Source organism: Leptopilina heterotoma, unplaced genomic scaffold (genome assembly GCF_015476425.1).
Source record: "Leptopilina heterotoma isolate Lh14 unplaced genomic scaffold, ASM1547642v1 Lhet_228, whole genome shotgun sequence".
In the NCBI taxonomy this organism is placed as follows: Eukaryota; Metazoa; Arthropoda; class Insecta; order Hymenoptera; family Figitidae; genus Leptopilina; species Leptopilina heterotoma.
The window spans coordinates 127,573-154,760 of NW_025110946.1; the positions used below are offsets into that span (position 1 = coordinate 127,573).

Here is a 27,188-nt window from a genome sequence, read left to right on the forward strand (position 1 = left end):
ATTAATGTAATATTTAAATGTAAAAGATTTCAATAAAAAAATATAACATTAAAAATTAAAAGAAAGTTCTATATAACTTAATCTATTTATTAATTTTTGTACAATTATTACGAGGTAAAGAGGCAAAATTTCTGCTTCTTTCCGCCCATAAATCCATTTGTGAAATTGAAAGCAGATAACTTAGGCCTTCCTGGAATGCCTATTACTTTAATCGACACCCAAGTGTTATCTTTACACCTGACTACTAGTGAATCAGTTCGATTATGATAAAATGCTGTTCCTGTAAGAGAAGCGGAAAATCTTGTTATTTACTTAGCAATAATTGTATAAATTTGATAGAAATTGTATAAGAGAAAATATTACCTGGTTCAATATTTTCTGACCGAGTTACATATATTGAATCGGAAAACACCTGAATATCAAAAACCTTTATCGCTTGACCGTTAAAATTTGTTTTTAAGGGAAACAGCCCTGTTAATGATCGATTTAAATCATAAACATTTTTAGCATTCATTTCATTCCATTTGATGAATGATATTTCTGGTTTTATTTTTGGAGCTGAAAAAGAAAAAACAGTTTTTAATGAAATTACTTTTTTAAAGGTAATTTATAAAAAGTTTAGTATTTAATTGTTATTTAAGTACCGTATGTTACACCAATTTCGTTTTGACGTATTCCAGAGGATAAAACTTGAGGTAACTTTTCCATTGTTTTAATTAGTAATTTGGAACCCATTATAGCTAATCTTTTGTACAATTCCGGTTGAGTTTCATGTAAATCAATAGTAGTTTCCTCCTGTGCTAATATGCTTCCAATATCAAATCTATAAATTATAATTAATATTAAAATAAATTAAATATTATTAAAATATTTAAAATAAGACTGAAAAAGAATATATATATTTTGAGATATATTATATTTGATATATTCCTTGTTTTTATTTGCAAGTCTGTTAAAATTTTCTTTTTACAATATATTATTTATTTATGTAATCCTACGTTACTTTTTTGGCATTATCGTCATTATGGAAATTCCAGTTTTTGTGTCGCCATTTTTTATTGCATGAATTATAGGAGCTGATCCTCTCCATCTGGGTAATAAACTTCCGTGAACATTTATCATACCCCTGCAAAAAATGATTTGTAATTTTATTCAAAGACAATAAAAATTTTGTATTATTACGTGTACAAAGTATAAAAAATTTTCATTTACAGAGGTAACGAATCTATGATTAGGGAAGGAATCAAGTGACCAAAAGATACCACAACTCCAATGTGAAATTCCATATTTTTAATTTCAAGAGGCCATGAATGAATTGTAATTCCATTTTCAATTGCATATTTTGTAAGACAATTTTCTTTACCCTTATAAGCAGTTACAACTTCTAGACGACAGAGTAATTTTTGCAGTTTACTGTAAATATCCAAAAATTAATCAATTAAAGATAATAATATATTCTGAATTTCAATAAAAGTAGAAATAAAAATAATCTACAAGAACTTACTACTGAGAATAGAGATTTTTCAAACTTTCTAATGCAAATTCATCTGATCCAAAAAATAAAACGCTCCAAGGTTCTTTTAAAACAGTGTTTACTAAATTTCGTTTGTTGACAAAAATTGAAAAACTCTTTTTGTGGTCTATAAAAGAATTTCTTTTCCAACATGTAAATGCCGAAATACATTTCAAAATTCTTATTCTAGTGAAATTACACACTATCATTAGATTTTAATGAGATAAAATTTTAAATTCATATATCTTTTTTGGAATTAATATTAAATTTTTTAAAAATTTACTAAATTTCTTCAATAAAACATAATATTTATACATTGGAACAAAAAATTCAACTGAAAATAAAGTTTGGTTATGTTGATTATTTAGTTTTTTAGGTTATAAATATATATATTCAAGAAGAGATCACCCCGGTGGCATTGATGAGTTGAAAGTGTACCAACTGTTGAAAGTTGACACCGATGGCGCCAGCTATGCACAGGCCCTGTTTCAATTAAAATACATGGGATAATGCATAAAAATTGTATTTTCTTTAACTGAAATTAATTCAATCATATTTTTTTTACATGAAATGAATCTAGAAACTTTTAAACATATTTTGTAACAATTGTTACATTATTAAAGCGTGGAATAATTTATTTAGAACGAAATTTCTACCTAAATTTTTGGCGGGATTTTCAAAAATATGTAAGTTTTTATAATTATTTATAATTATTTTTTAATTTACTACTATTAATATTTTAAAACTATATTGAGTAGATGAGAAATAAAAAAATTTATAATAAATAATAATAATAATTAATATTTTTTGAAATTCCCGCCTAAAACTGAGATGAAAATTTCGTTATAAATTAAATATTCTACTCTTTTATAAGGCTATAACTATCAAAAAATATGTTAAAAAGTTTCTATATTAATATTGTGTACAAAGAAATACGATTTAATTAATTTTAATTAGTGAAAATTTAATTTTTTTGCAATATCCCATGCATTTTAACTGAAACAGGGCCCGTGCATAGCTGGCGCCAGCTGGTGGACACTTTCAGCTCTCATGTCTTTTCATACAATGGAAAAAATGAGCAATGCCACCGGGGTGGAAGAGATTCAAGAGCACTAGTTTGGTTCAAGGTTTGGTTATATTCATACGCTTTAAAGGCCTTTCTCCAATAGGATCCAAAAACTCTGCGATTGTCTGCGAATGACTGCGTTGCGTTGATTTTAGCATGTGTTTATTATAGCATTATTATTATTATTATTATTATAATTGTTCTTATATTATTATTACTATTTGAATGCAGTGTAAATTGCATGAGTGTAGAGATGATCTCTCTTGAATGTGTGTGTGAGTATAGTTTCAATGTAGTGCAGAAAAGTATTGGTGCAACGATGCTGTATGTTGGCTGCATTCTACAGTAAAGAAATGCGCGTAGAATAACGCATGCGCATTTCCACAAAAATGGACTTTAGCGGAGAACCTCTCTGCGGAATGAATATAGTTATAGTTAGTTCTAAGTTACTTTCTGACTTGGAAGGTTGTTTTCTAAACTCCTTAGCCAGTTTGTATTTAACAAATATTTTAATAAACAATAAAGAGGGTTTTACTCACTCAAGAAAAACTAATTTCTCGAGTGGGCTTTCCTCCTTCCGTTAAACGGAATTAAACGTCTTTTAATTTAAATATTCCCGCTTCCTTCCTTAAGGATTTAATCAAGGTAGAATCCGGCGAATCATCGCGAACTATAAAGGCCAACGCAGAATAGATCTGTAACCGGAACCGCAATCGTAACCGTAAGCGTAAGAATGAGTTAGAGAAGCATAAACAATATACCTATCCTTCTTTAACTCATTCTTACGGTACGCTTACGATTGCGGTTCCGGTTAAAGATTCTATTCTGCGTTGGCCTTAAGGCTGAAGTCCCATGGTAGCGTTTTGCGTTGCGTTTTGTAACTAGGCCATTAGTGCAAATATAGCAAACATATATCTCCATCTCTCTTACACTCATGGCCTAGTTACAAAACGCAACGCAAAACGCTGCCATGGGACTTCAGCCTTAGAGTTACGTTATTAAAGGTAACGCGGCTCGTAACAAAAGAGAGGAAACCTGTTTCTGCTAATGTCGTTCATGAAGTAGTATAAGCAGCACGCACTCTATAGGCCGAGTCAGAAAATCTTGCCCCCAGTTTTGCGGTAGTAATTAATGATTAAACGAACTTACAAGTGAAGTTCGATCATAATTATATGAATAACTTGTTCGAAGATATAATAACTTGTAGTACCGCAACTTGTTGTCGGATGACGCCACTGTTCAGAGATAGAAAGAGAAAAACTCACTCCCTCTCTCTCTCTCCTTTGTCTATCTCTTACTACCTACTCTCTACCTTTCATTTAGTTTAGAGAAGGCTTAAATAATTATTAGTAATGTAATTATTATTACATATATATATATATATATATATATATATATATATATATATATACAATTACACGGAGAGACCCACAGTTGTAAAAATTACTAAAAATGGTTGCAATGACCGGAAATAAGGGGACTTTTAGCATAATTTACTACAGAATTAGATAAATTTGCTACATTGAAATAGCAAGTTTTAATATTTTATGTAAGAGTTGTAAATGTAGCAAAAATTGATTATAGTTTTCTCTAATTTCATTACACAAAATCTGACAAATGAAAACATTTTCCATTAAAACCTACTATCCACTGTAGTAATTTTTGGTGAGCAAGTGTGGCTAGCGAGTGCAATCATATGGCGCCTGCATTTCTATTGGTTGCTAACTTCGTCAATCTCCGTAAATGAGCCGATGCCATCCGATCATTGACAGTGACTATGTTTCGCGTATGTAAAATAAATTTGGTATCTACAATAATTAAATATAAAGTGAAACGTAGGTTGTTCGTTATCTCAGAAACTGACCATTATAAATTAATAAATTTTGCATTTATTCCTGTCCCAAGAACTATGTCTTATAATAAGTTGTAAAAAGTAAACTGCTTTCTCGTAAGTGCTGTAAATTTTCATCATTCAATATATAAGGAAACAAAGATGTATACTTTCTTCTTCTTCTTCTTCTTCTTCTTCTTCTTCTTCTTCTTCTTCTTCTTCTTCTTCTTCTTCTTCTTCTTCTTCTTCTTCTTCTTCTTCTTCTTCTTCTTCTTCTTCTTTCTTCTTTTTTTTCTCTTCTTCTTCTTCTTCTTCTTCTTCTTCTTCTTCTTCTTCTTCTTCTTCTTCTTCTTCTTCTTCTTCTTCTCTTCTTCTTCTTCTTCTTCTTCTTCTTCTTCTTCTTCTTCTTCTTCTTCTTCTTCTCTTCTTCTTCTTCTTCTTCTTCTTCTTCTTCTTCTCTTCTTCTTCTTCTTCTTCTTCTTTCTTCTTCTTCTTCTTCTCTTCTTCTTCTTCTTCTTCTTCTTCTTCTTCTTCTTCTTCTTCTTCTTCTTCTTCTTCTTCTTCTTCTTCTTCTTCTTCTTCTTCTTCTTCTTCTTCTTCTTCTTCTTCTTCTTCTTCTTCTTCTTCTTCTTCTTCTTCTTCTTCTTCTTCTTCTTCTTCTTCTTCTTCTTCTTCTTCTTCTTCTTCTTCTTCTTCTTCTTCTTCTTCTTCTTCTTCTTCTTCTTCTTCTTTCTTCTTCTTCTTCTGTCTTCTTCTTCTTCTCTTCTTCTTCTTCTTCTTCTTCTTCTTCTTCTTCTTTCTTCTTCTTCTTCTTCTTCTTCTTCTTCTTCTTCTTCTTCTTCTTCTTCTTCTTCTTCTTCTTCTTCTTCTTCTTCTTCTTCTTCTTCTTCTTCAACTAGCCTCTATAGACCATAATGGACTTTCTATCGCACGATTTCTGCTTTACGCCGACGCTTTTACGCCGTCATGGGACGGTACCTTTAAGCAGCGACTTAAGCTGCCACCTAGATTCATAGTCGTGCAATAAGCATTGCCTTAAGCCGCAACTTAAGCATATGCTTGACAAAAGTAAATGCTTCGATTTTGAGATGCATAGTCCCATCTTAAGAATGACAAGTATTCATAGTCAAATAAGATAATCTTATTTGACATTGCCGGTGAACTTATTTGAACGAATTGAGGTTATGATTTTAAGTCAACGTTTTACATGACTTAAGCAATTACTTATTGTCTTTTTATAAATATTTATAATAAAAATAAAAAGATATTTTGTTAAAAACAATTTAATAATAATTAAAATTTAATAATTTAGAAAAAAGGTTCAAAATTTATAAAATTTTCACGAGAAATAAAAAGTATTTTTTTTCATCGAAATGTTGAAAAAACATTTCGATATGCATCCACACACATACATCCGGAGAATTTGTTCCCCATGTTGAAATATTTATATACGCTATACTTGAAAATTTGTAAAAATAATTGATTCTAAGAAAATCGACACCCTATGAGGAAATAAAACTGTTAATATTAAATAATTATTAAAAAATACTATTTTTAAAAATTTTGTAGTTCCAAATGAAAGTTAATTGTTTTACCCCTTTTATATGCACTCTTGGTTCATTGTTTTAGGAAAAATAAGATTTTTTTATAAAAAGTTGCAAAAAAATTCATTTTACAATAACTTTTTTTAAACACAATTTTTTCTGTCGTTTGTTTGTTAGAGACAATGGCCAAATAAAAATGCTTTTTTTCATTTCGATTATAAAAATACTTCTTATTTTTTGTAAAATTTCACTGATTCTGACTCAATAATTTTTTTTAGAAACCATATAATAATAGTTAAAATAATTTTTTCTATTTTTTAATACAGAAAAATTTAGAATCTAAATATAATATTTCGTGAGGAATAAGAATATATCAATTTTTATCATTCTGGTAGTCATTTCTTGTATCCTTTTACTTTATAACTTTTATCCTAAAAATATTAAAATATGCATATTTTTCAGTTTTTTTCCCGGTCTGATTTGGCTCCGGGATTAGCGACTTTTGTGGCCGGCTCGACAGACCCAACGAGCGCTCTGATTGGTTACAAGAATTTCAACACACGTACATGTTAGCATAGCAACCACACAACACGTTACTTACAGAGCTCACGTTTTGAAAACAACTGACAGTCATCAAAATAATGCATGAAATTTCTTATTTTCTTTTATTATTTTTTAATTATTAAATATATATTTGTAAAAGAAAATTTCTTGTTTACTATTTTTTAAATTTTACTTCCAATTATTTTTTACTTATAATTTTTTTTTCATGCCCGCCCCGACCAGCTAAGTCTCGGCTTCGCCTCGACTTTGCAAAAGTCGGGCGGGCAACTTATTGAGCTATTTTATTATTCAAACAATAATTATTTAACGTACTTTCGGCTGGGGATACAGAAAAATTGTATACGACACACGGCCAGAAATTTGGATAACCTAGCGAGCGTGATATATAAAGCCTCGGCCTTATATATCACGCCGGCCAGGAAATCCAACTTTCTGGCCTAGTAGATTCTGGCCCTCTAGATCTTACATTTATCCCGCAGTTATTCGGAAATTTAACCTGGGTCACTTGACGTGGAACGTCATATATACGATTCATAAATAATTTAGAATTAAATTCATGTTGTTTGAAAGCAATGGAGAAACTTGTTCTCATATAAAATGTTAGCGTAAAATTTGCATTGGATAAAAATATAAAAGACAAGATTAAATGTTATTCTACTAATTTTCAAACAATTTGTTTATTGAGTTTTCAGAGCTAAATAAAATTTCTGCATCTTCTATATGTGACCTGGACAGTGAAAAGGGACCTTACGTGCGAAAACAAGTTTTCGAGAAAACAGCAGTTAAAGTTTAACTTAGAAAAACCCTTGTAACTTTTTTAAATATTAATATTTTTTAATCAAGTTAGGCTTATTTTCTTCACCGTGAATCACAGTATCAAAATAAAAAACATACAAGTAATGAAAATTTTTTTTTAATAATTGTTTATATAAATTAATAACAAACTCCCCAAACATAGAAAAAATAATCTAAGTTTTCTAACTAGCAACAATAAGTATAAATAAGTGACACATGTTTGTATGGGTTTTCGAGGCCGCTGATTACGAATATGATGTTAAATTGACAATTTTACAGTTGACAGCTGTCAACTTCTCTAAAAAGTGATCGTTTTTTGTAAAAAAGACAGTAATAAGGTTTTTGAGGTCGCTGATTACGAATATGATATCAAATTTGAATTTTAACTGTTGACAGTTGTCAAAGAAACTGTCAACTTTTCTAAATAATAAAAAATTATCGTCTTCGTTATTTTAATTTGTATAATAACAGAAAATCAGTTTTTTCGTATTTTTACTCTTGTTTCTTCTGACTTTAAAATTTTTTTTTTAAAACTTCTAATCAACTTATGATTTTTTGGTTTTCACCATCTTAAAGAGCATTTAGCAGACGAAATTAAAAAATTAGTCGGATTCACTTGAATTTTGTTAATCTAGGGTTTTCGGGTCCACTGATTGCGAATCCGATGTTCGTTTTTAAAAATTCAAAATGCTTGGTATAAAATAGCTATAAGAATTGGTAAGGATATTTTTTTACACCTCGTCTGCCTTATCGATTCCACCATTTTGAATTTTGAAAAACTAACATCGGATTCGCAACCAGCAACTCCAAAAACCCACAAGTAACGTGTTTCAATCAGGTTTGAGATATTTTGAAAAATTCGTCCGCCATTCCGGATCCGGCATATTGAATTTTTTGAATCTAACGTCAGATTCGTCATTATCGAACCCAAAAACTGCAGTGTAACAAATTTCAAGCGAATCCGATTAATTCTTAAAAAAGTCATCTGTCATATTGTATCCGCCATTTTGAATTTTGAAAATCTGATATCAAATTCGTAATCAGCTACCCCAAAAACCCCCGAGTAACAAGATTCAAGCAAATCTGAACAATTTTTGTATTTCGTCCGCCATATTAGATCCGCCATTTTGAATTTTGAAAAACTGACATCGGATTCATAACCAGCGACCCCGATAACCCCCGAGTAACGAGTTTCAAGCGAATTCGATCAATTTTTTAAAAAAGTCATCCGCCATTTTGAATTTTGGCAAATGGACATCAGATTCGTAATCAGCGACCACGAAAACCCCTGAGTAACAAATTTCAATCAGATTTGAGCAATTTTGAAAAAGTTTGTCATGTTACGTAAAATAAGAAAAAATTTTTGTCCTTCAAGCGCCATTTTAAATTCAAAATCGAAAAAATTAAAATTAAAAAATGAATATTTTTTAAGTACAACTATCGGGAACACGTTTTTGATACTTTTTGTTCTATTTGAAAAGCGTTAAGACACAGAAAAAAATTCTTTTGAAAAAAATTACATTAAAAAAACTTGACTTTTTTTAGTATTTTTGAAAAAACAAGGGTTAAATATCATTTTTTGAAAATTTTGACCACACCATTCGAAAGAGCGACCCCAAAAATAGTAGGGTATGGACTTTTAAAAACTTTTATGGCTTTTTTCTACTAATTGTAAGAGATTGAATTTCATGTTGAAAAGTAGCACATCTCGTTAAAGGGTCGTTAAAGGGTTTATACATTATTTTTCTTTAGAAATCTTTAAAGTTTTAAATAATTTTATTCAAAAATTCTAAATAAATAATTAAGTTTTGAAGGAATTACATTTGCAATTTTTGTAAAATTTTCAAGAAATTTTTCATTGTAATTATTTTAAATTCTAATTCCTGTGTAAAAGTAAATAAGAATAAGTTTTTAAATTTTTGTTTAGCATAAAGTATTGAAATTTTGAATAATTTAATTAAGAAATTCGGAAAAAAAATTGTTTCTTGAAAAAATTAAATAAAATTTTTTTTAAAAATAATTGTATTTCTTAAAATTATTGCAATTGAAACAATTGAAATGTTACGTCCTATGGACTAAACATAATTATTTTAAATTCAATTTATTAAATAAATGAATATTTAATAAATGGAATTATGTTAGTGATTAGAACCTAAGCTCTCGCTTAATAGTTCGGGACACTTTCGAGTTTTATTTTGTTTTGTTTTTGAAATGTTTAGGATTTTAATTTATAAAGGATGAATCCAAATCATCAAATACAGAAAAATAAGATGACAGGGTTCGATAACATAGGTAACAATTTCAGGAGTCACAATTAGTTTAAAAAGGTATTTAATTTTTATAATTCTCAGTTATAGAACCTGGATTTGGGAATTGGACAAGATTTGAGAAAGTTAAGAAGAGAAAGATGAATTTAATAAGAATATTTTGAATTTGTACTCACTTTTTATTTATTATTTATGAATAATATCGTTGTCCTCAAAAAACGTGAAATAATTTGGAATCCTCGTAATATCGATTATTAATAATCGATTAATCGATTTATATGTATCGATGTATCGATATATCGATTTATGATTTCGATATATTTATGAAATTATTTGAATTTTGATAGAAAAACTGACACTTGTATTAAAACACTGATAACTTTTTATTAGGTTAACTTGAACTTGTAAGTTTTAAAATTTGAGAATTGAAAACTGAGATTAAGATTGTATGTATGTTTAAGGCTGAATTGAATACTTATAGTGGCATTTTAACTGACTTGTGTCTAGTTGTCTTGTAAGGATACTGTTTGACATGCCATCCTCTTGGGGATGCTGTTTTTTAAAGGTTTGTCCCCACTAGGATTTTAGGGAGTTTTTAGATTTTTGGAAAATATTTTTAGGGAGATGGAAAAAGAGGCTGACTAATTATCAGATTGGTAAAAAGTTAAAAGATTTGATTTTGTCGTTTCGGGATTGGGTCTTCGAGACCCATCCCACTTATGTAGGTTGTGTCTTAAAGGGACGTACCCTAGGTCAGTGTCTTTCTAGAATAGTAGGGATATTATTTCACGTTTTTGGATTTTTACAGAATATTGTTATAAATTAATTAATAATAATTTTACAATATTTTTTATAGCGTAGTTTAATTGTTTATAATTTTTAAATGTATGTAGGTTTTTGAATTTTAATTTTATCGTAATTTTTAACGTAATTGTCGCATTATTTAACTATTTATTTCGATTTTATGATCATTTATTTTTTATAAATTGTTATTAATAATTTGTGAATTATTATTGGTTTATTGTTTATAATTATTCTTTGTCGGTATTTATTTGTTATTAATTATTTTATAAACAATAAATATTTATTTATACGCATTATTAATAATATTAAAATATTATTTATTTATCATTTTTATTTATTGTTTTATTTATTATTCATTTGCAAATTAACGTTGCTATTGTTTGGACACATTTTAGAATGTGTATATGTGTGCACTCTCGACCGTACCCTTAAAAAGGTCGTTCTTTAGACATCTGGTCATAGGTTATATTACAATTTATGGTTTCCTTTACATTTGGAAACACTTTAACTATTGTTTGGAAAATGTATTTCTTTTTAGCAAGGTTAGAATTGACTGTTAAGAAGACCGAAATTTGAACTGCTCTTTTCACGGTACAATCTGTGAGCGATAAAAATGTTCTGTGAACGAATTTTCTTAGAAAAAAGATAATTTTGAAATGTTTGTCTAGTCTGTTTAATGTTACTCAAGTCTGTTTAATGTTATAGGGCCCATTTTAAGTTATTTGAAAAATAAAAGTGAAAAATATACAGGATGTAACAGAAAGTTTTGTAAAATTTTATATTTTAATTAATTTTCTTTTAAAAATTATTTTGAAATATAATTGAATTTTTGAATAATTAATTCTTCCTCAAAATTTGGAAAAAATGATAATAAAAAATATTTTACATTCAAGTTGATAATTATTTTTGATCAATTTCATTCTATGATTAATTAACAAAAATTGTTAAAAATATGTTTTATCTTATGCATTAATCTTGGGAGATTAAAATTAATGTATACAAACATATACACAAACATAAAAATAAAGAAAGTTCATAAAATTTAAAGTAAATGCATTATTTGAAATAAAAAAGCAATTTGAATTTACCCGCCTTTTTTCAACCAATAAAAGTACTTGTAGCTTAAGGGCAAGATTTTTTTTTCTCTTAACGATTGGTAGTTTAGCTCAGTTGGTTAGGTTATTGCGTTTGCGTCCGTCGAACCCGTGTTCGATCCCCGGTACCCCCAAATTTATTTTCAAACATATTTTCGTATTTGTTAGGTTCTTGAAAAATGGTGAGGTTAAATATGAGATTCGAAACTCAAGAAATAAATTTTTTCATATTTTTTAAATATAAGTATAAACTATGTTAGTTAACATTTATTTTAGGGAAAATTTCCTTATAATTCTTTAGGGTTCTTTACGAATATAAGTTTAGAGAAAACTACAAAATAATTTTTTTGTACACTTACACGTTAAAATTGTATAAATTTTCCTTCATAATTTCTCAGGAAATTTACAGGGAGAACGCCAAGGAAGTTAACACCGGAAAATAACAATCGGAGGATTAGAGGTTCTGGGAAGTTGACGGGAAGTTAACCGCGTTAAGTTTCGAATTTAACATGGTTAACATACCGTTAACTTCCTGCAAAATACGTTTGATATTTGGCGCAAGTTTGCTGCAAACTTGCAGTGCAAACTTTAAAGTCGATTATTGAATCCAACAAATGTTTGGTTAGTTCTCTGCAAGTCTGCCAGGTGTCAACTTAAAAGTTGATCACTAATGACAAGATACTCGACTAATACTAAACTAACCAAACATTTGTTGGACTCAATAAGGGGCCGTCCATAAACTACGTCACGCCTTAGAGGGGGGGGGTGGAATTCATTTTTTGTGATGTTCTGTAGAAAAATGGCGCTAAAGCATGTAAAATTTGTGACGTGGGTAGGGGGGGGGGGTGGAAAAATTATGCAAAATAGTGTGACGTAGTTTATGAACGGCCCCTAACACAGGTCAACACGGAAAAAAAAAAGTTCACGAATCTCTCGTGAACTAGTATATCACTTTTGGATGGGACACAAAATTTCAAAATTTTCATTCACTTTTGATTAGAAATGGCGAACGTCAACGAAAAACTGAAACAAAGTTAATGAATTTTTGATGAACTGTTAAGGAAGAGTAGTTCGTCAAAAGTAGAGGTACAAGTTCACGAAAAAATCGTGAACTCGCGAGTGTCAGTAGTATGCGCAGTTCGTAATGCGCATCAAATATGGCTGATCAAGCATTCATCATTCAGTCGGTGTCATCGGTGTTTACATTCGGGAAAATTCTTTGATGAAAGTTATTATTTAGAATCAGTGTTTTTTATTACTTAGTGAATATTTTTGTTTGCTAATTTCTTTTGTGAAACAAATAATTCATAAAATGAATTAAAAGTTACGATAAGGGACTTTTTCTACTTTGCACGGTCCTGAGTTTTACAGCAGACAAAGCTAAAGCAGAGTCTACAATGAGAGAAGGTGCGCATCGATGTTCATAGCTATAGATATACCACAGCATGCTTTAGTATACCTATAGCTATGAACACCGATGAGCACCTTCTCTCATTGTAGACTCTGCTTAATCGTTTCGTTTGTCGAAGGACAGTAGTGTATCTAGATTTAGCCGTGGCGGTTAGTTGTTAGAAATATTATGTTATAGGGTATAGGTACCCAGTAAAAAAAAATTCGATACACGGACCGCGGAGTTCGTATACGAGCTCGGTAGCTCGTATGAGAAATATGAGAAAACTCTCATACGAGCCTTTTCCGTAATGAGAAGTGTATAGATGCTTGTATATACGAGGTGACTTTTAAAGCATTTTTCTTAATATAACACTATTTTAAAGTAAATGTAGATAATAGAAATGAATTTTCAAAGTAAAACAAAGCTAAATTCATAAGGGAAATGAAGTTTTAAGAAAAAAAGAATAATTTTGTTCAAAAAATTTATTCACACTGAAAAAGGTTAGAATTTGATAATTCCTTGTTACTCTTACTTACCGACATTAGATATTTCTCGATGCAGTAAGCACGATTTTGTATTAAATTTAATTATTTTATATAAGAACATTATATAATAAATAAATAATAATATATTATTAATTAGTAATGAAGAATAACTTATTTATTCTACCGCTAATACAAAATCGTGCTTACTGCATCCGAAAAATATCTAATGTCGGTAAGTAAGAGTAACAAGGAATTATCAAATTCTAACCTTTTTCAGTGTGAATAAATTTTTTGAACAAAATCATCCTTTTTTTCTTAAAACTTCATTTCCCTTATGAATTTAGCTTTGTTTTACTTTGAAAATTCATTTCTATTATCTACATTTACTTTAAAATAGTGTTATATTAAGAAAAATGCTTTAAAAGTCACCTCGTATACAAGCATCTATACACTTCTCATTACGGAAAAGGCTCGTATGAGAGATTTCTCATATTTCTCATACGAGCTACCGAGCTCGTATACGAACTCCGCGGTCCGTGTATCGAATTTTTTTTACTGGGTACTAGGTTCGAATCCCGTGAAGCGAATTACGAATTTTAATGGCGATAAAATTGTGTATTCCGTGTAGTTGGGTGCGTAATAGGCGTCAAGTTATCAAATAAAGTGAAATACTATAAAAAAGTAGTGTCTGGAAATTATTTTTTCTTGTTTTTAGCATTTTTTAAAAGTTCACGAATTTTTCGTTAACTTTGACGAAAAGTTCGGAAACCGTACTATGTTTCTAGTGAAGGAGTTGATGAAATTTTGACAAACTGTGTTTGTTGATTTTCAAGAATTTTGTGTCCCATCCAAAAGTGATATACTAGTTCACGAGAGATTCGTGAACTTTTTTTTCCGTGAATAAAAAAAGACTTACTTTTTTTTATGAGATAACGGAATGGTTTCGTATGTATTTTTGGACGCTGAACACGATACCGACTTCCGAAATTGCCTATCACGTCAGGATTTTGAGAAAAGTGGGGGAAAAGACCCCAAAAACGCTTTTTTGAGAAATTTCAACATTTTTTTCTCTTGAACCTGACGTGCTAGAGACTTCCACAAGGTTTTAAATTAAAGCTCGTAATGTACACTACAAGACCCATATCCATAAAATAAAAAAAAAATTAAAATTTTTTTCAAAAAATGCACTGAAAAAAATTCTTAGTAGATTTGACTACTTTTTAACTACTTTCCTTAGTTCAATAAGTCCCCAAAGATAATTTTGAACTTACATTAATTATCAGATATGTAGTTGAATGAAGTGATAATACAGTTGCATTAACTACTTTTCTTAGTTAAATAGGAACCAATGACAGTTTTGCAGTAGAATTAACTGCTGATATGTAGTTAAAGTTACTAAGATAACTCAGTAATAAAGTAACTACTGAAAATGGTAAAATAAAATTATTTATAATTTATTATAAATATTATCGAGTTGTATTTTTTTATATTTCCCCCTACCTACTTTTGTTTGCCTATATCTTATTTATTTAATGTCTATATACCTAACGGAGAAAAATCTCTAAACGTCGGGAGTTGAACGCTCGACCCTAACATTCGTAAACCGATAACCCAACCACCTAACCACGCTCGCCCGCTTCGATGAGTTGCTTAATACTTAAAGGCATTCCAGACACAGTTCAACTGATAACTGTAGTTAATTTTACTACTTAAAGTAGTTGCATTTACAACTTTTCACAGTTGATAATCTTCTATAAAAATCTATAACATAAATTACATGGAAAATAATTCAACTCCTAGAAGAAGTAAAAACTACTACAAAATTAGTCTATCGAACTACTTTAAGTAGTAGAATCTACTACTTTCTGTAGTCATTTCTATAACATACCTGCAGTTACAAAGTTAACTGTAAAATTACATTAATTTAATTAATAATTTTTAACTACATAAAACAGTTAAAATAAGTATCAAAAGTAGCCAGACTAACTAAAAAAGTAGTTCGTTTTATTACTTTTTACTCTACTAAGGGGATGTAGTTGAAAATGTCTCATGTATTTTTTTCAGTGTGGGGATGAAGAAACCAAAAATTTGTGTTTTTTGATTGCTTTAATAGACTTCTTGCAATTGCTTGGATTCGCTTGAAAATTGTTATTTCAGGGTTTTTGGGGTCGCAGATTACGAATCCGCCATTTTTAATTTTTGCAAACTAATATCGGATTCGTAATCAGCGACCCCAAAAACCCCAAGTAACCATTTTCAAGCGAATCTAAGAAATTTAATTGCAAAAAGTCTTTTAAAGCAATCCAAAAACACAAATTTTTGGTGTCTTCAACCCCATTTTTTGAAAGAAAATTTAATTTTTTTTTATTTTATCGATATGGGTCTTGTAGTGTACATTACGAGCTTTGATTTAAGACCTTGTGGAAGTCTCTAGCACGTCAGGTTCAGGAGAAAAAAATGTTTAAATTCCTCAAAAAAGCGTTTTTGGGGTCTTTACCCTCACTTTTCTCAAAATCCTGACGTGATGGGCAATTTTGGAAGTCGGGATCGTGTTCAGCGTCCAAAAATACATAGGAAACCATTCCGCTAATATCTCATAAAAAAAAAGTAAGTCTTTTTTTGTTGACCTGTGTAATCGACTTTAAAGGCGTACCGCAGAAATAATCGTTTAATTTGACCACTTAAAAGTTTTTGTCCCACTTTTCGACCCATACATTATTTTTAGGAAAATACGTGAACTTTTTGAAAAATTTTTTAAAAAACTGTCGTTTTTATAAAAAAATACATTTCTATTTTTTTTTCATTTTTAAAGGTTAAAAATTTTTTTCTTTTAAATCTGTTTTATAATTGAAAAGCTAGTAAAAAACCTAACAAATCAGGTGATATTTAAAAAATTTTTTTTGTTTGGTTTTCAAGAAAGTACAGTTCATCAAAGTATGACATGTTCAACAACAGTTGAAAATTTTTACCCCCTCTAGATCTTACATTTATCCCGCAGTTATTCGGAAATTTAACCTGGGTCACTTGACGTGGAACGTCATATATACGATTCATAAATAATTTAGAATTAAATTCATGTTGTTTGAAAGCAATGGAGAAACTTGTTCTCATATAAAATGTTAGCGTAAAATTTGCATTGGATAAAAATATAAAAGACAAGATTAAATGTTATTCTACTAATTTTCAAACAATTTGTTTATTGAGTTTTCAGAGCTAAATAAATTTTCTGCATCTTCTATATAAGGCGCTAGATAATTTTCTTTAATTATTGAAAATAATGCTAACATTTTCTGGAATCACTAATTTATTTAGTAATTTTTTTTTTATTTTCTCCAATTGCTAAAATTTCTTTTTGCATCTTTTTAAAACGATATAAAGATTTAATGTGTCGACTAATTAGAATTTTGTAATTTTATAAATGCATAAAATTAGAATTTCTATGTAAATCGCATGCATATTTCTTTGCTGTATTAAATTTTCTAGTTATTAACTTTAATATTATAGTTGGAAAAACTATTGGATCAATATTGGCTGCCAAGACAAATGCCGGACTTTCCAAGCGTTGGATATTAATTGGCAACAAATATTGGACCAATATTAGTGACCAATTAATTACCAATGCTTTAAATTAAATTAAATGCTTGGTTATTTATTGGTTACCAATACTGAACCAACGTTTGAAATCAATATTTTACAAATACCAACATATAGCAAAAATTTTTCAAAAAAAAAAAAAAATAAATTACTAATCTAAAGAAAAAAAAATTAATTTTATTGGAACACTCTGTTAAAAACAGAATGTGATAAAAATCAGACAAAGATAATATTTGTCTAAGTTCGAGAATGCAAGCGTCTCTCCTTATATAGAACTGGTAACACAACTTGCTGGTGAGTGAAAGAAGCTCTGGCGCACCCTGGTGGCACTTATCCAAAGTAATTTCGAGCATATACTTTGAAGCAGCGCGGGACATTTCAAAATCGAACACCAGGGTGCGCCAGAGCTTCTTTCACTCACCAGCAAGTTGTGTTACCAGTTCTATATAAGGAGCCCTATATTAAAAAACCAGTTGAGACCAGTAGAAATTGAACATAGATCTACTGGTGTCAACTTGCTTTCCAAATTGAAAAACTTTTCCGTGTAGCAATTCTACTGGTTTTAACTTGGAAATCCTATTTATGTAACTGAAACGGATATCCAAGATAAAATTGAAATAGTTCTATCTTGGATTGTCCTCTTCAATTTTTGTTTCGACTTGTTTTAACATGGATTTCCAATCTTATCATTTCTACTTGTATTTCCAAGTTCGCACGTACTACAAGTATCAGCTTGCATTTCCAAATACAAAATTAAGTTCAAGTATCTACTTGGTTCAATTTGGATTCTCGAATACTACATTTCACTTGTCCTGTCAAATTAAAAATCAACAAGCTTGAGTTTGGAACTTCCAACTCCAAATTTATATAGCACAGTGAAGGATTAATGTCATCTTGGTTTAATTTGAATCGGGGATGCATTCTATTTGGAATTTCAAGTTCAAATTTAAAGAGTTTGATTAATAATCGCTAATTGGAATTCTTTAAATTGTCATTTTCGCCAATTGTTATTTTTGCAAAGAATTATTATTGCAAATTTACATTTTACAAATATTTATTTTAGTTTACTGTTATTTTTCAAATTTGTTATTTTTGCAAACTTGCATTCTTCGCAATGGACAGTTTTACAAATTGTTAGATACTTTTGCTAATTGTTGTTTTGAAAATTTTATTTTTGCGAATTTGTATTTCTCGAATTGATATTTTTATGAATTTGTTACTGTTGCTATTTGTAATTTTATGAAAATCTGTAGTTCACAACAAAACAATAAAGCACTTTTAACCGTTTTTTTTTAAATTTTAAATTTTTGTTATTTTTTTGCATTAACAAAATATTACAAAATTTAAAAAAAATTAATAACTCATAAAAGCCGTTTACAATAAATTAATGAAACTTACACTATTTACACAAAATTGTTTACACTCTTTTAATAGAAAATATTTGCATGATTGTAAATTTAAAAATTCCGTATTTTTAATAACAATTTTATAAACAATTTTAATTATTTATGTGTTCGACGGCTCCTGTTGCAATGAAACTCATAGGAAGTATACTTAGTAGTCTCTTCTTGAAACCCCCCAAAAAAAATGTTGGTATTTTCAATTTGGAATGTACATAACGAATTTTTTTATTAAAAACGCGCGCCAACTCCACAGTGGGAAAAAGTTGATTGTTGTGGTAAATTCAGTCTTTTATTTAAAAAAATTTATAAAAAACATATAATAATTGTAACGTCTAGACTAAATTTTCCACGACAATCACATTTTTCCCATTGTGGAATGGACGCGCGTTTTTATTAAAAAATACACGGAAAGAAAAAGTCCGTCAATCATTAATAGACTAGTATATTACTTTGAGACGGGACACAAAATCATTGAATGGATAACATAATATGAGTCACAATCAGTGACGAGTTGCTTGCTAAAATTTAGAAAACTTTCATCAATATATAAAACTCGTTCACTAAAATTTAGAAAACTGTCTATTAAATTTTCTATGACTATCAAAAGCATTCAAAAAATTCAACTTCTTTCAGAATTATCCCTAATTTTAGACACTATTTGGTACAGAATGAACACATTTTTTTCGTTGCACAGTTCCGATATTTTATTTACACACAAAAAAATATGGTAAGTTTGACTACTTTTTTACTATTTCCTGTAGTTCCTATAGGCGCCCGTAACATTATTTAGTAAAATGAACTATGACAGAATAGTTAGTCTAACTGTAAAATGTAGTAATAAATACCATTTTTACAGTAAATTTAACTACTAAAACAGTTATCTTAACTATTTGTTGTTAGTCATACTAACTGCTTCATTTAGTTGCAGTAACTAAATTTTCATAGTTCCTATAGGCGCCCGTAACAAATTTTACTTGTAACAACTGTAAAAAATAGTTAAATTAACTATTTAAAGTAGGAAAATGAAATTATTTATTTGTTTTTTATTATTATTGAGGTCCATTTTTTTATATTTTCTCTCACCTATTTTTGTTCATATATAATTTATATATTAAATTCTTATACACCTAACAGAGAAAAATCCCCAAACGCCGGGGATTGAACGCACGACCCTAACATTCGCAAACCGATAACCTAACCACCTAACCACGCTCGCACGCTACGATGACTGGCATTGTACTTGAGAACATTCTTCTTAGATTCAGTCATAATAACTACTCCGTTTAGTTGCAGTAACTAATTTTTTAAGCTCAAGGACTTAGTTGAAATGTAGCCAGCATATGATTTTAAATGACTCAACGATAGTGCAGTAGTCAAAAGTACTGTTGAAAATAGTTATTTTCAGAATTTCTGTAGTAAAATTATCCACTTTTTACTAGTTATAAAAAAATTAAACTTACTATTTTCATATAGTAAAAATAACATAAAAATTGTTACTTTTATGACTTTTGTAGTTATAAAAATAAATGTTTCTTACCACCATAGAGATAAATTATTAAAAGCTAGTAAGAATTGGTTCTTTTCTACTACAGGAATTCCGAAAATAACTATTTTTAACAGTACTTTTAACTACTGCACTATTGTTGAGTTATTCACAATCATAACGTGTAGTAGTAATTTTAACTACATAAAACCTACTATTCAATTTTAGTTCCACTAACTATGGAAGTTTAGTTAAAATGCTGCTGAATATGGTAGTTTTAACTATATTTTTTTAACTGCACATATGTGGATGTTTTTACCACTCACGTTTTTTCTCTGTAGAAAAAAATGATCTTTTCAACTGCATAAATAGTAAAAATAACTATTTTCAACAATTGATTTTACTATATGAAAACAGTAAATTTCTTTCTTTCTCTGCAACTAGTAAGAAATAGTTGTTTTAACTACATAAATCATAAAAGTAACAACTTTCAGAGGTTGTATTTACTATATAAAAACAGTAAGTCTCATTTTGTTTGCAACTAATACAAAATAGTTATTTTTTCTACCACAATAGTAAAATTAACCATTTTTAACAATAGTTTTTACTACTACACTATAGTTGAGCCATTTACAAGCATCTGTTAGTTATTTCAACTACGTAAAGTAGTTATTTTAACTACATAAAACCAACTACTTCATTTTGGTTCCACTAACTGAGGAGGTGTAGTTAAAATGCTGCTGAATATGGTAGTTTTAACTACTTTTTTTCTAACTACACAAATGTGGTTGTTTTTACCATTCGCATTTTTTTCTGTGTACACTCTTAGACGCTTTAGACCAACACATTTTCGCACTTATAATAACTACACGTAGAAACGCACACTTATAACACTTTAAGTTTAGAAGCGAACTGTTCTTATATACCAAATAACAAAATTTTTCACAACTTGTGAGAAATGATTTTGCACTAATAACTACTTTTTAATTAGCGAGAAATATAAAAGAAAATATATTTTCATCGCGAGGTCAATTTCTAGACGCAATTCAACTGCAAATTATTAGTTAAGTTAAATATTCACATTACACATACATAATAGAATATAGGGATTTGTATATCAGACAGCAAAAACACATGGACTACAGAGAAACCGGAAGAAATGCGCATCGGTACACTGCGCAACAATGCGCTAGTGAAGAGCGCCGATTTAGAATACGAGTCAACTAACGTTTCACAAACTTTCACTAATGATTCGTAAACATTCAAACAGCCATTGATAACAATTCAGCATTAAATCTAAAACAATTGGTCACATACTGGCATTCTAATCAATCCATGACTCCTTTTCAATCGTTAAGTAAAGTTAAGTAACCATCAACGGAAAAAGTGTCCCGTCTCAAAGTAATATACTAATCCATTAATGGTTGACGGACTTTTTCTTTCCGTGTACGTTATGTACATTCCAAATTGAAAATTTTTTATTAGGGTCTTCAAAAAGAGACTACAATGACTATACCTCCTATGAGTTTCATTGCAATTATGGAGGGGTAGAACACATCAATAATTCAAATTATTTATAAAATTGTTATTAAAAATATGAAATTGTTAAATTTACAATCATGCTAATATTGTCTTGTAAGAGAGTGAACAATTTTGTGTAATCAGTGTAAGTTTTATTAATTTATGGTAAAAGGCTTTTGAGTTATTAATTATTTTAAAATTTTGTAATATTTTGTTAATGCAAAAAAATAACAAAAATTTCAAATTTCAAAAAACGGTTAAGAGTGTTTTATTGTTTTGTTGTGAACTACAGATTTTCATAAAAGTTTTAACATTTTAGAAAATCAATGAAATTTTTTAACACAGTTGAGCTGGTCTGGCCCAGTCATTTTGGGAATTTTAATTTTTACGAATTTTCTGTTTTTTATTTCGCTTAATGTTATTTTTTGCAAATATTTGCAAAAAATTACAAAGCAGTCAAATGACATTTGAGCAAAAATGTATTAAATATTTAATTAATATTTTTTACATAATATCATATATTTGCAAATCTCTATAAATATTTTAATTTCTGCTTGTATTTTTATAGGTACTTACAAAAATTATAATATTTTGCATAAACTTATTACGTTTTCCAAAGTTGCAGTTTATATAGACAGGTCGAAAAATATTTCTCACGTCGATTCGATAGCCGCGGTCGTTAAGCGTTTAGATAGATAGGTCATAGGTACGGGGTTCGATTCCCATAGGGTACAAGTTTTAATTTAATACTTCCAGTTTAATTAAAATGTTTGTATGTCTGGAGCGTGCTAAGAATATAAAGTTATTAATGGTCATAAGAATCTTTTATTATTTTTTCCACAAATATTTTTTTTCAAAAATATCTGCTCAATTGTTACCACCTTGGATTTCCAATTGTGAATCGATATCCAAGTTGAAACAAGTTCATGTTGTACAATGTAACCTATTTGGAATTTCCTGTTGACTGTAATGTTCAAACTGAGACCAGTTCATTTTGAACTTGACACTCCAAATTCAAACCAGCTGAAAATACTTATCTACTGGTTTGAAATTGGAACTTACGTGACAATAACCAACTTAAAGCAAGTAGGCTCCTGATTCTACCCGGTTCTACTGGTTCTTTAATATAGGGAGAGACGCTTGCATTCTCGAACTTAGACAAATATTATCTTTGTCTGATTTTTATCACATTCTGTTTTTAACAGAGTGTTCCAATAAAATTAATTTTTTTTTCTTTAGATTAGTAATTTATTTTTTTTTTTTTTTGAAAAATTTTTGCTATATGTTGGTATTTGTAAAATATTGATTTCAAACGTTGGTTCAGTATTGGTAACCAATAAATAACCAAGCATTTAATTTAATTTAAAGCATTGGTAATTAATTGGTCACTAATATTGGTCCAATATTTGTTGATAATGAATATCCAACGCTTGGAAAGTCCGGCATTTGTCTTGGCAGCCAATATTGATCCAATATTGGCTGCCAATGCTTGGCAAAGTCGTGATCATCCCAAGACTCTGGCAATAGTGGCCCAATATTGGTTGCCAATGTTTGACCAAGAAAAAACTGTTGGCAGCCAATATTGGTCCATTATTTAGCCAATGGTGAGCATTGGCAATTTCCCATTGGGAAGTTATTAACTAAGAAGCTACAGTTCTACTGCTCGCCGATTTGCAAAACATGGTTTCGAGTAACACGCGTTTGAAGTTAAAATGTTCTGATTTACACTTCGGAATTGATCCAGAAAAATTAAATTTAAGAACACTTTCAAGTTGTTTTCATGCAAGGACGTTTTTGATTATCAATCGAGGAATGTTATAGTATATTTTAAGCCAATAAAAAAATGTCAAACAAGTATAACCCCTCAAATGCATTTTTCTAATAAATTTTGTTTTATTATTTAATTAAATTTGTTAACAATACTTATTTATTTAGTGAATAATAAAAGTATTGTAAAATATTTTTTTACTATATCAATGATTTAAAATCGTTGACTGCAATACTTAATAAAAATATTTTTTTCTTTTTAATAAATTTAGATTTAGATACATAATGTTTTTAAATATGTATGTAATTAAAATTTAACACATAATTTCTTGCTTTATTTAGTTAAATTTTTTATTTAATTATATTAAATTAAAAAAAATTTTAAAGAATAAAAATTTATACCTAATCATAATTAAAATAATTTTAATTCTAAAATGCATGTTAACTTTTATATAATTACGCTAATTATTTTTTACCAATAATTTTCTTAATTTTATTTAATAATATTCTTTTGTGCATAAATTTAATCATTGTTTTAGCTCCAACGATTTGATCAACGTAAACATAAACACCCCCTATCATTAAGAACACAATCGTCAAACGACATTAATTTGTTTTATAAGATGCAATTTTAACACCTGTAAATTTACAGACTTCGAATTAAGTTTTAAATTATTATTTTATTTTTAGAATTTAAGTGTATAAAAAAGCTATAATGTTCTTATAAAAATTAAGTATGTGTTTAAATCTAGTTAATATATTTTTATTATTAAATTTACATATCTTCAAAAAAGAGAAACTGGCTTTAAATTTCACGTAAGCGCCTTCCTAAGATTAAGAGTCTAGGTGTGCGTTTAGTTCTAATTTAAAAAACATGTCAACGTTTCTAGAACTGCATAAATAGTATTACTAAGCGCTTGGTTAAAAAATCAGTCATATTTATTGTATTGTATTTCTACTACTTCGAAAATAATTTTTAATTCTATATTCGAAGAAAATTGTTTAATAATGTCATAAATCTTGCACTATTTTTCTGTATATCATTTTACTTGATCTTCTAATGTCTGAAAAAAGGTTTAATAAGTTTAAAACTCTTTTTTAAATGTTTTTAAAATAAAAAGAAATTATTAAAATTTATTTGCAAAAGTCAACGATATTTTTCATTTGTTTAAAATTGATTTTTTAAAACATTTTTTTACTTAAAAATTAATTTGTTCAAAAACGCTACCTAACATGTTAAAACAATTTTTTCTATTGAGGGGACTTTCTGATAAGAATCGGTAAAAACACACTTTTTTAAACTCTTATTGTAAAAAATGAATTATAGTTCTTGCAAAAAGTCCTTTGGGATATTGTTACATATTACAAGGAGAGAATTAAAACATTTTTTTGAGTGTTTTTATTTATTTATATATGTGAGAGAACAACTCGTGACCGAAACTAAAAGTTGTAAGTAATCCCGCTTCGGAACGTTCCACGTTTTTTATCGGGGCTTGAGACGTCCCGATCGAGGGTTCACATAAGAACATTCAAAATTATCACTCAAGCCTCGCACGGGACGTATTAGTTCCCGGACTTCTCTCAGGGTGCAGTCCCATGGCACCGTTTTGCGTTGCGTTTTGTAACTAGGCCATGAGTGTGAGAGAGATGAAGATATAGGTTCGCTATATTTGCACTCATTGCCTAGTTACAAAACGCAACGCAAAACGCTGCCATGGGACTCCACCCTCAGTGATATATAACGGTCCCACACGGAAAAAATAAGTTCAGCAGATTTTACGAAACTAATTTCGCACTAGCGGATATTTAAGATTCCTAGACAAAGTTTTTCAAAAACCCAGAAACTTTCACTACTTTAAGCAGAACAATTGTCGAGAAACTGCAACCAGTGTTGTAATTTATAAAACAAGCTTGAATGTAGAAATGTTTCGTATTTTCTGGTGAACATTTTATCAGAAAATGGTAAAAATGTTTCGTGCAATCTAAAAACGCGTGGTTTGAGTTTCCACTTCGCTGTCTATCGTGAATTCTCGAACACAAAGTTTCGTAAAATTCTATACGGGGTGTACCAAAAGTCGCGTTATAAATAGATATGTTGAAGCTTGTCTCGTCGCGTCGATATTAACTTGTCTGCTGTATATAGATATAATATGTGGAAGGAAAAAGAGAACTGCTTTACCTGCCGGTAACATTTGGATATAATTGTTTTCTTTTACGTATTTCACATTTCATTGTTCCAAATTCGTAACATTTTTTATGTGCTTTTGTAATCCAAACTTTTAATTATTATTAATTTCTTTTAATTTACAGTCCAATAAATTTTATAGTTTATCATAATATTTACCGATGACAATATATATATTAATTTCTCAAGTTTTAACTGTTATTACTTCAAATTTTAGACAATTTAATATAAACATTTTTTGAGTTTGAATTTAATTTTGAAAATTTTTTGTCAATATATTTATAATTTAAAATTAAGAATAAAATTATTTTCTAAAAATTGAAAAATTTTATAGAGATTTTATAACTAATTATAATCAAAAAATGTTATTTTAAAAACCATAAAATATTTTGTATAACTTTTAAAAAAATGATTTTTTTAAAAATTAATATTCAGTATATTGACATTTCTCACAAGCGCAGTTTTAATCTCCTCAGTTAGTATATAAAGAAACTCAATTCTTTCATCTACAAGTGCGAGTTATATTGTATGTGCGTTGCGTCAGAATTCGTTTATATGTATGCGTATTTCCGTTAAGTTAGTGTCAGAATAAAATAAGCCAATCCAAGCGAACCATTGCGTTGTAGAGTGCAGTCACATGTGTCGAACCAATCATCTATCTCCTATAGAAGACGAGAAAAAATGGTCTTGAGAGCTCATTGGTACATTAAGAAATTCTTTTTTCTGCTTTATTCGTTTTTTTCTCCGTGAATATTTTTTTCCGTGGCGCATGCGCTTCAGGCTAAACATTTTACAAAACTCTTGAATTAGAACGTCCAACCGATCATTTGTGAATTCCATAGAATTTTTTTTGAGTTTTCGAGAAACGCAGTCATCATATATTACTATTGATTCTGTTTTATCTTATACTAAACTCCTCTCCGTATCCGCTATTCCAAAATTAGTTTCGTAAAATGTACTAAATTAATTTTTTCCGTGCATGATTCAAAAGGAAGTTTAAGCGAGGTCGTTTCCAAGCTTGCGTGGCTATGCGGTATGTGTATTCGACTTGCGTCCTCGAGGTCTAGGGTTCGATCCCCCGTGCGTGCGATATTTTTCCGTCTTAGTTTTAAGTGTTTTGTGTATAATTCTTAATAATGTTACATAAAGTATAGGTTTAATTAGTTTATAATCTTTAACGTCCGAGATCCTTTATAAATTAAGGCAAATTAAACGAAAACATTCGGACAATGAATAAAATATTTATTTACTCCAACGTTTCGAAATCTAAATAATTTCCTCTTCAGGGAGTCTATCCAAAAAAATATACAAAATTAAACAATAATAAAAATTACATGCATAATTAAAAAAAAAAATAAATAAATAAATAAATAAATAAAAAATAATTTAACAATACATAAAATAAAAATTATTGTATAATTATTTTACCAAAAAAATAATAATTAAAACATACGAAGACTTAAATTTTATATGCCCTGACGATGGAGTAGAATCTGGAGTCAGAAAATTATAAAGGAACTTAATATTCATAAAATAAATTTAATTTAAAAAAAAAAAAAAAAAAATATATAATAATTGAAAAAATTCATAATTAAATTTAATTTAAAAAAATATAGTAATTGAAAAAAATTTAAAAAATGAAATTAGTAACAAGTTAATAACAATAAAAATTAATAAAAATTTAAAATTTATGAAGAATTAGTAATAATTAAAAAATAGTAAAAATAAATATAAAAATAAAAATAGTAAATAATAAAAAATAACAAATAATGAAAATAATAAAAATAAAAATAGTAAAAACATACCATAAATAAATAAATAATCCGTCTTGGTATAAAACCATAAATAATAGTAAATAACACATAGATAATAAACAGTT

General features: G+C 28.7%; 1 protein-coding gene across 2 annotated transcripts; it reads right to left on the bottom strand.

Annotated features, from left to right (window-relative positions):
• Positions 1 to 55: 55 nt before the first annotated feature.
• Positions 56 to 27,188, bottom strand: LOC122502420 (methionyl-tRNA formyltransferase, mitochondrial). 2 transcript variants are annotated; one of them, XM_043612460.1, is made up of 6 exons: positions 1,505 to 1,862; positions 1,213 to 1,413; positions 1,004 to 1,126; positions 645 to 823; positions 364 to 558; positions 56 to 280 (listed from the first exon to the last, which is right to left on the bottom strand). In XM_043612460.1, exons 1-6 carry the CDS (start codon positions 1,720 to 1,722, stop codon positions 108 to 110), a joined length of 1,089 nt encoding a protein of 362 aa, XP_043468395.1. In that variant the 5' UTR covers positions 1,723 to 1,862; the 3' UTR covers positions 56 to 107. The 2 variants fall into 2 exon arrangements, with proteins under 2 accessions (XP_043468395.1, XP_043468396.1); XM_043612461.1 differs by lacking the exons at positions 1,213 to 1,413; positions 1,505 to 1,862 and adding an exon at positions 27,115 to 27,188.

Excerpts from the sequence above, each read along its gene's own strand:
- LOC122502420 (XM_043612460.1), bottom strand. The coding sequence starts at position 1,722 with ATGATAGTGTGTAATTTCACTAGAATAAGAATTTTGAAATGTATTTCG. Across the intron at positions 824-1,003 it reads ATGACGATAATGCCAAAAAA|ATTTGATATTGGAAGCATAT; the intron begins GTAACGTAGGAT and ends TATAATTTATAG. Across the intron at positions 559-644 it reads CGAAATTGGTGTAACATACG|CTCCAAAAATAAAACCAGAA; the intron begins GTACTTAAATAA and ends TTTCTTTTTCAG.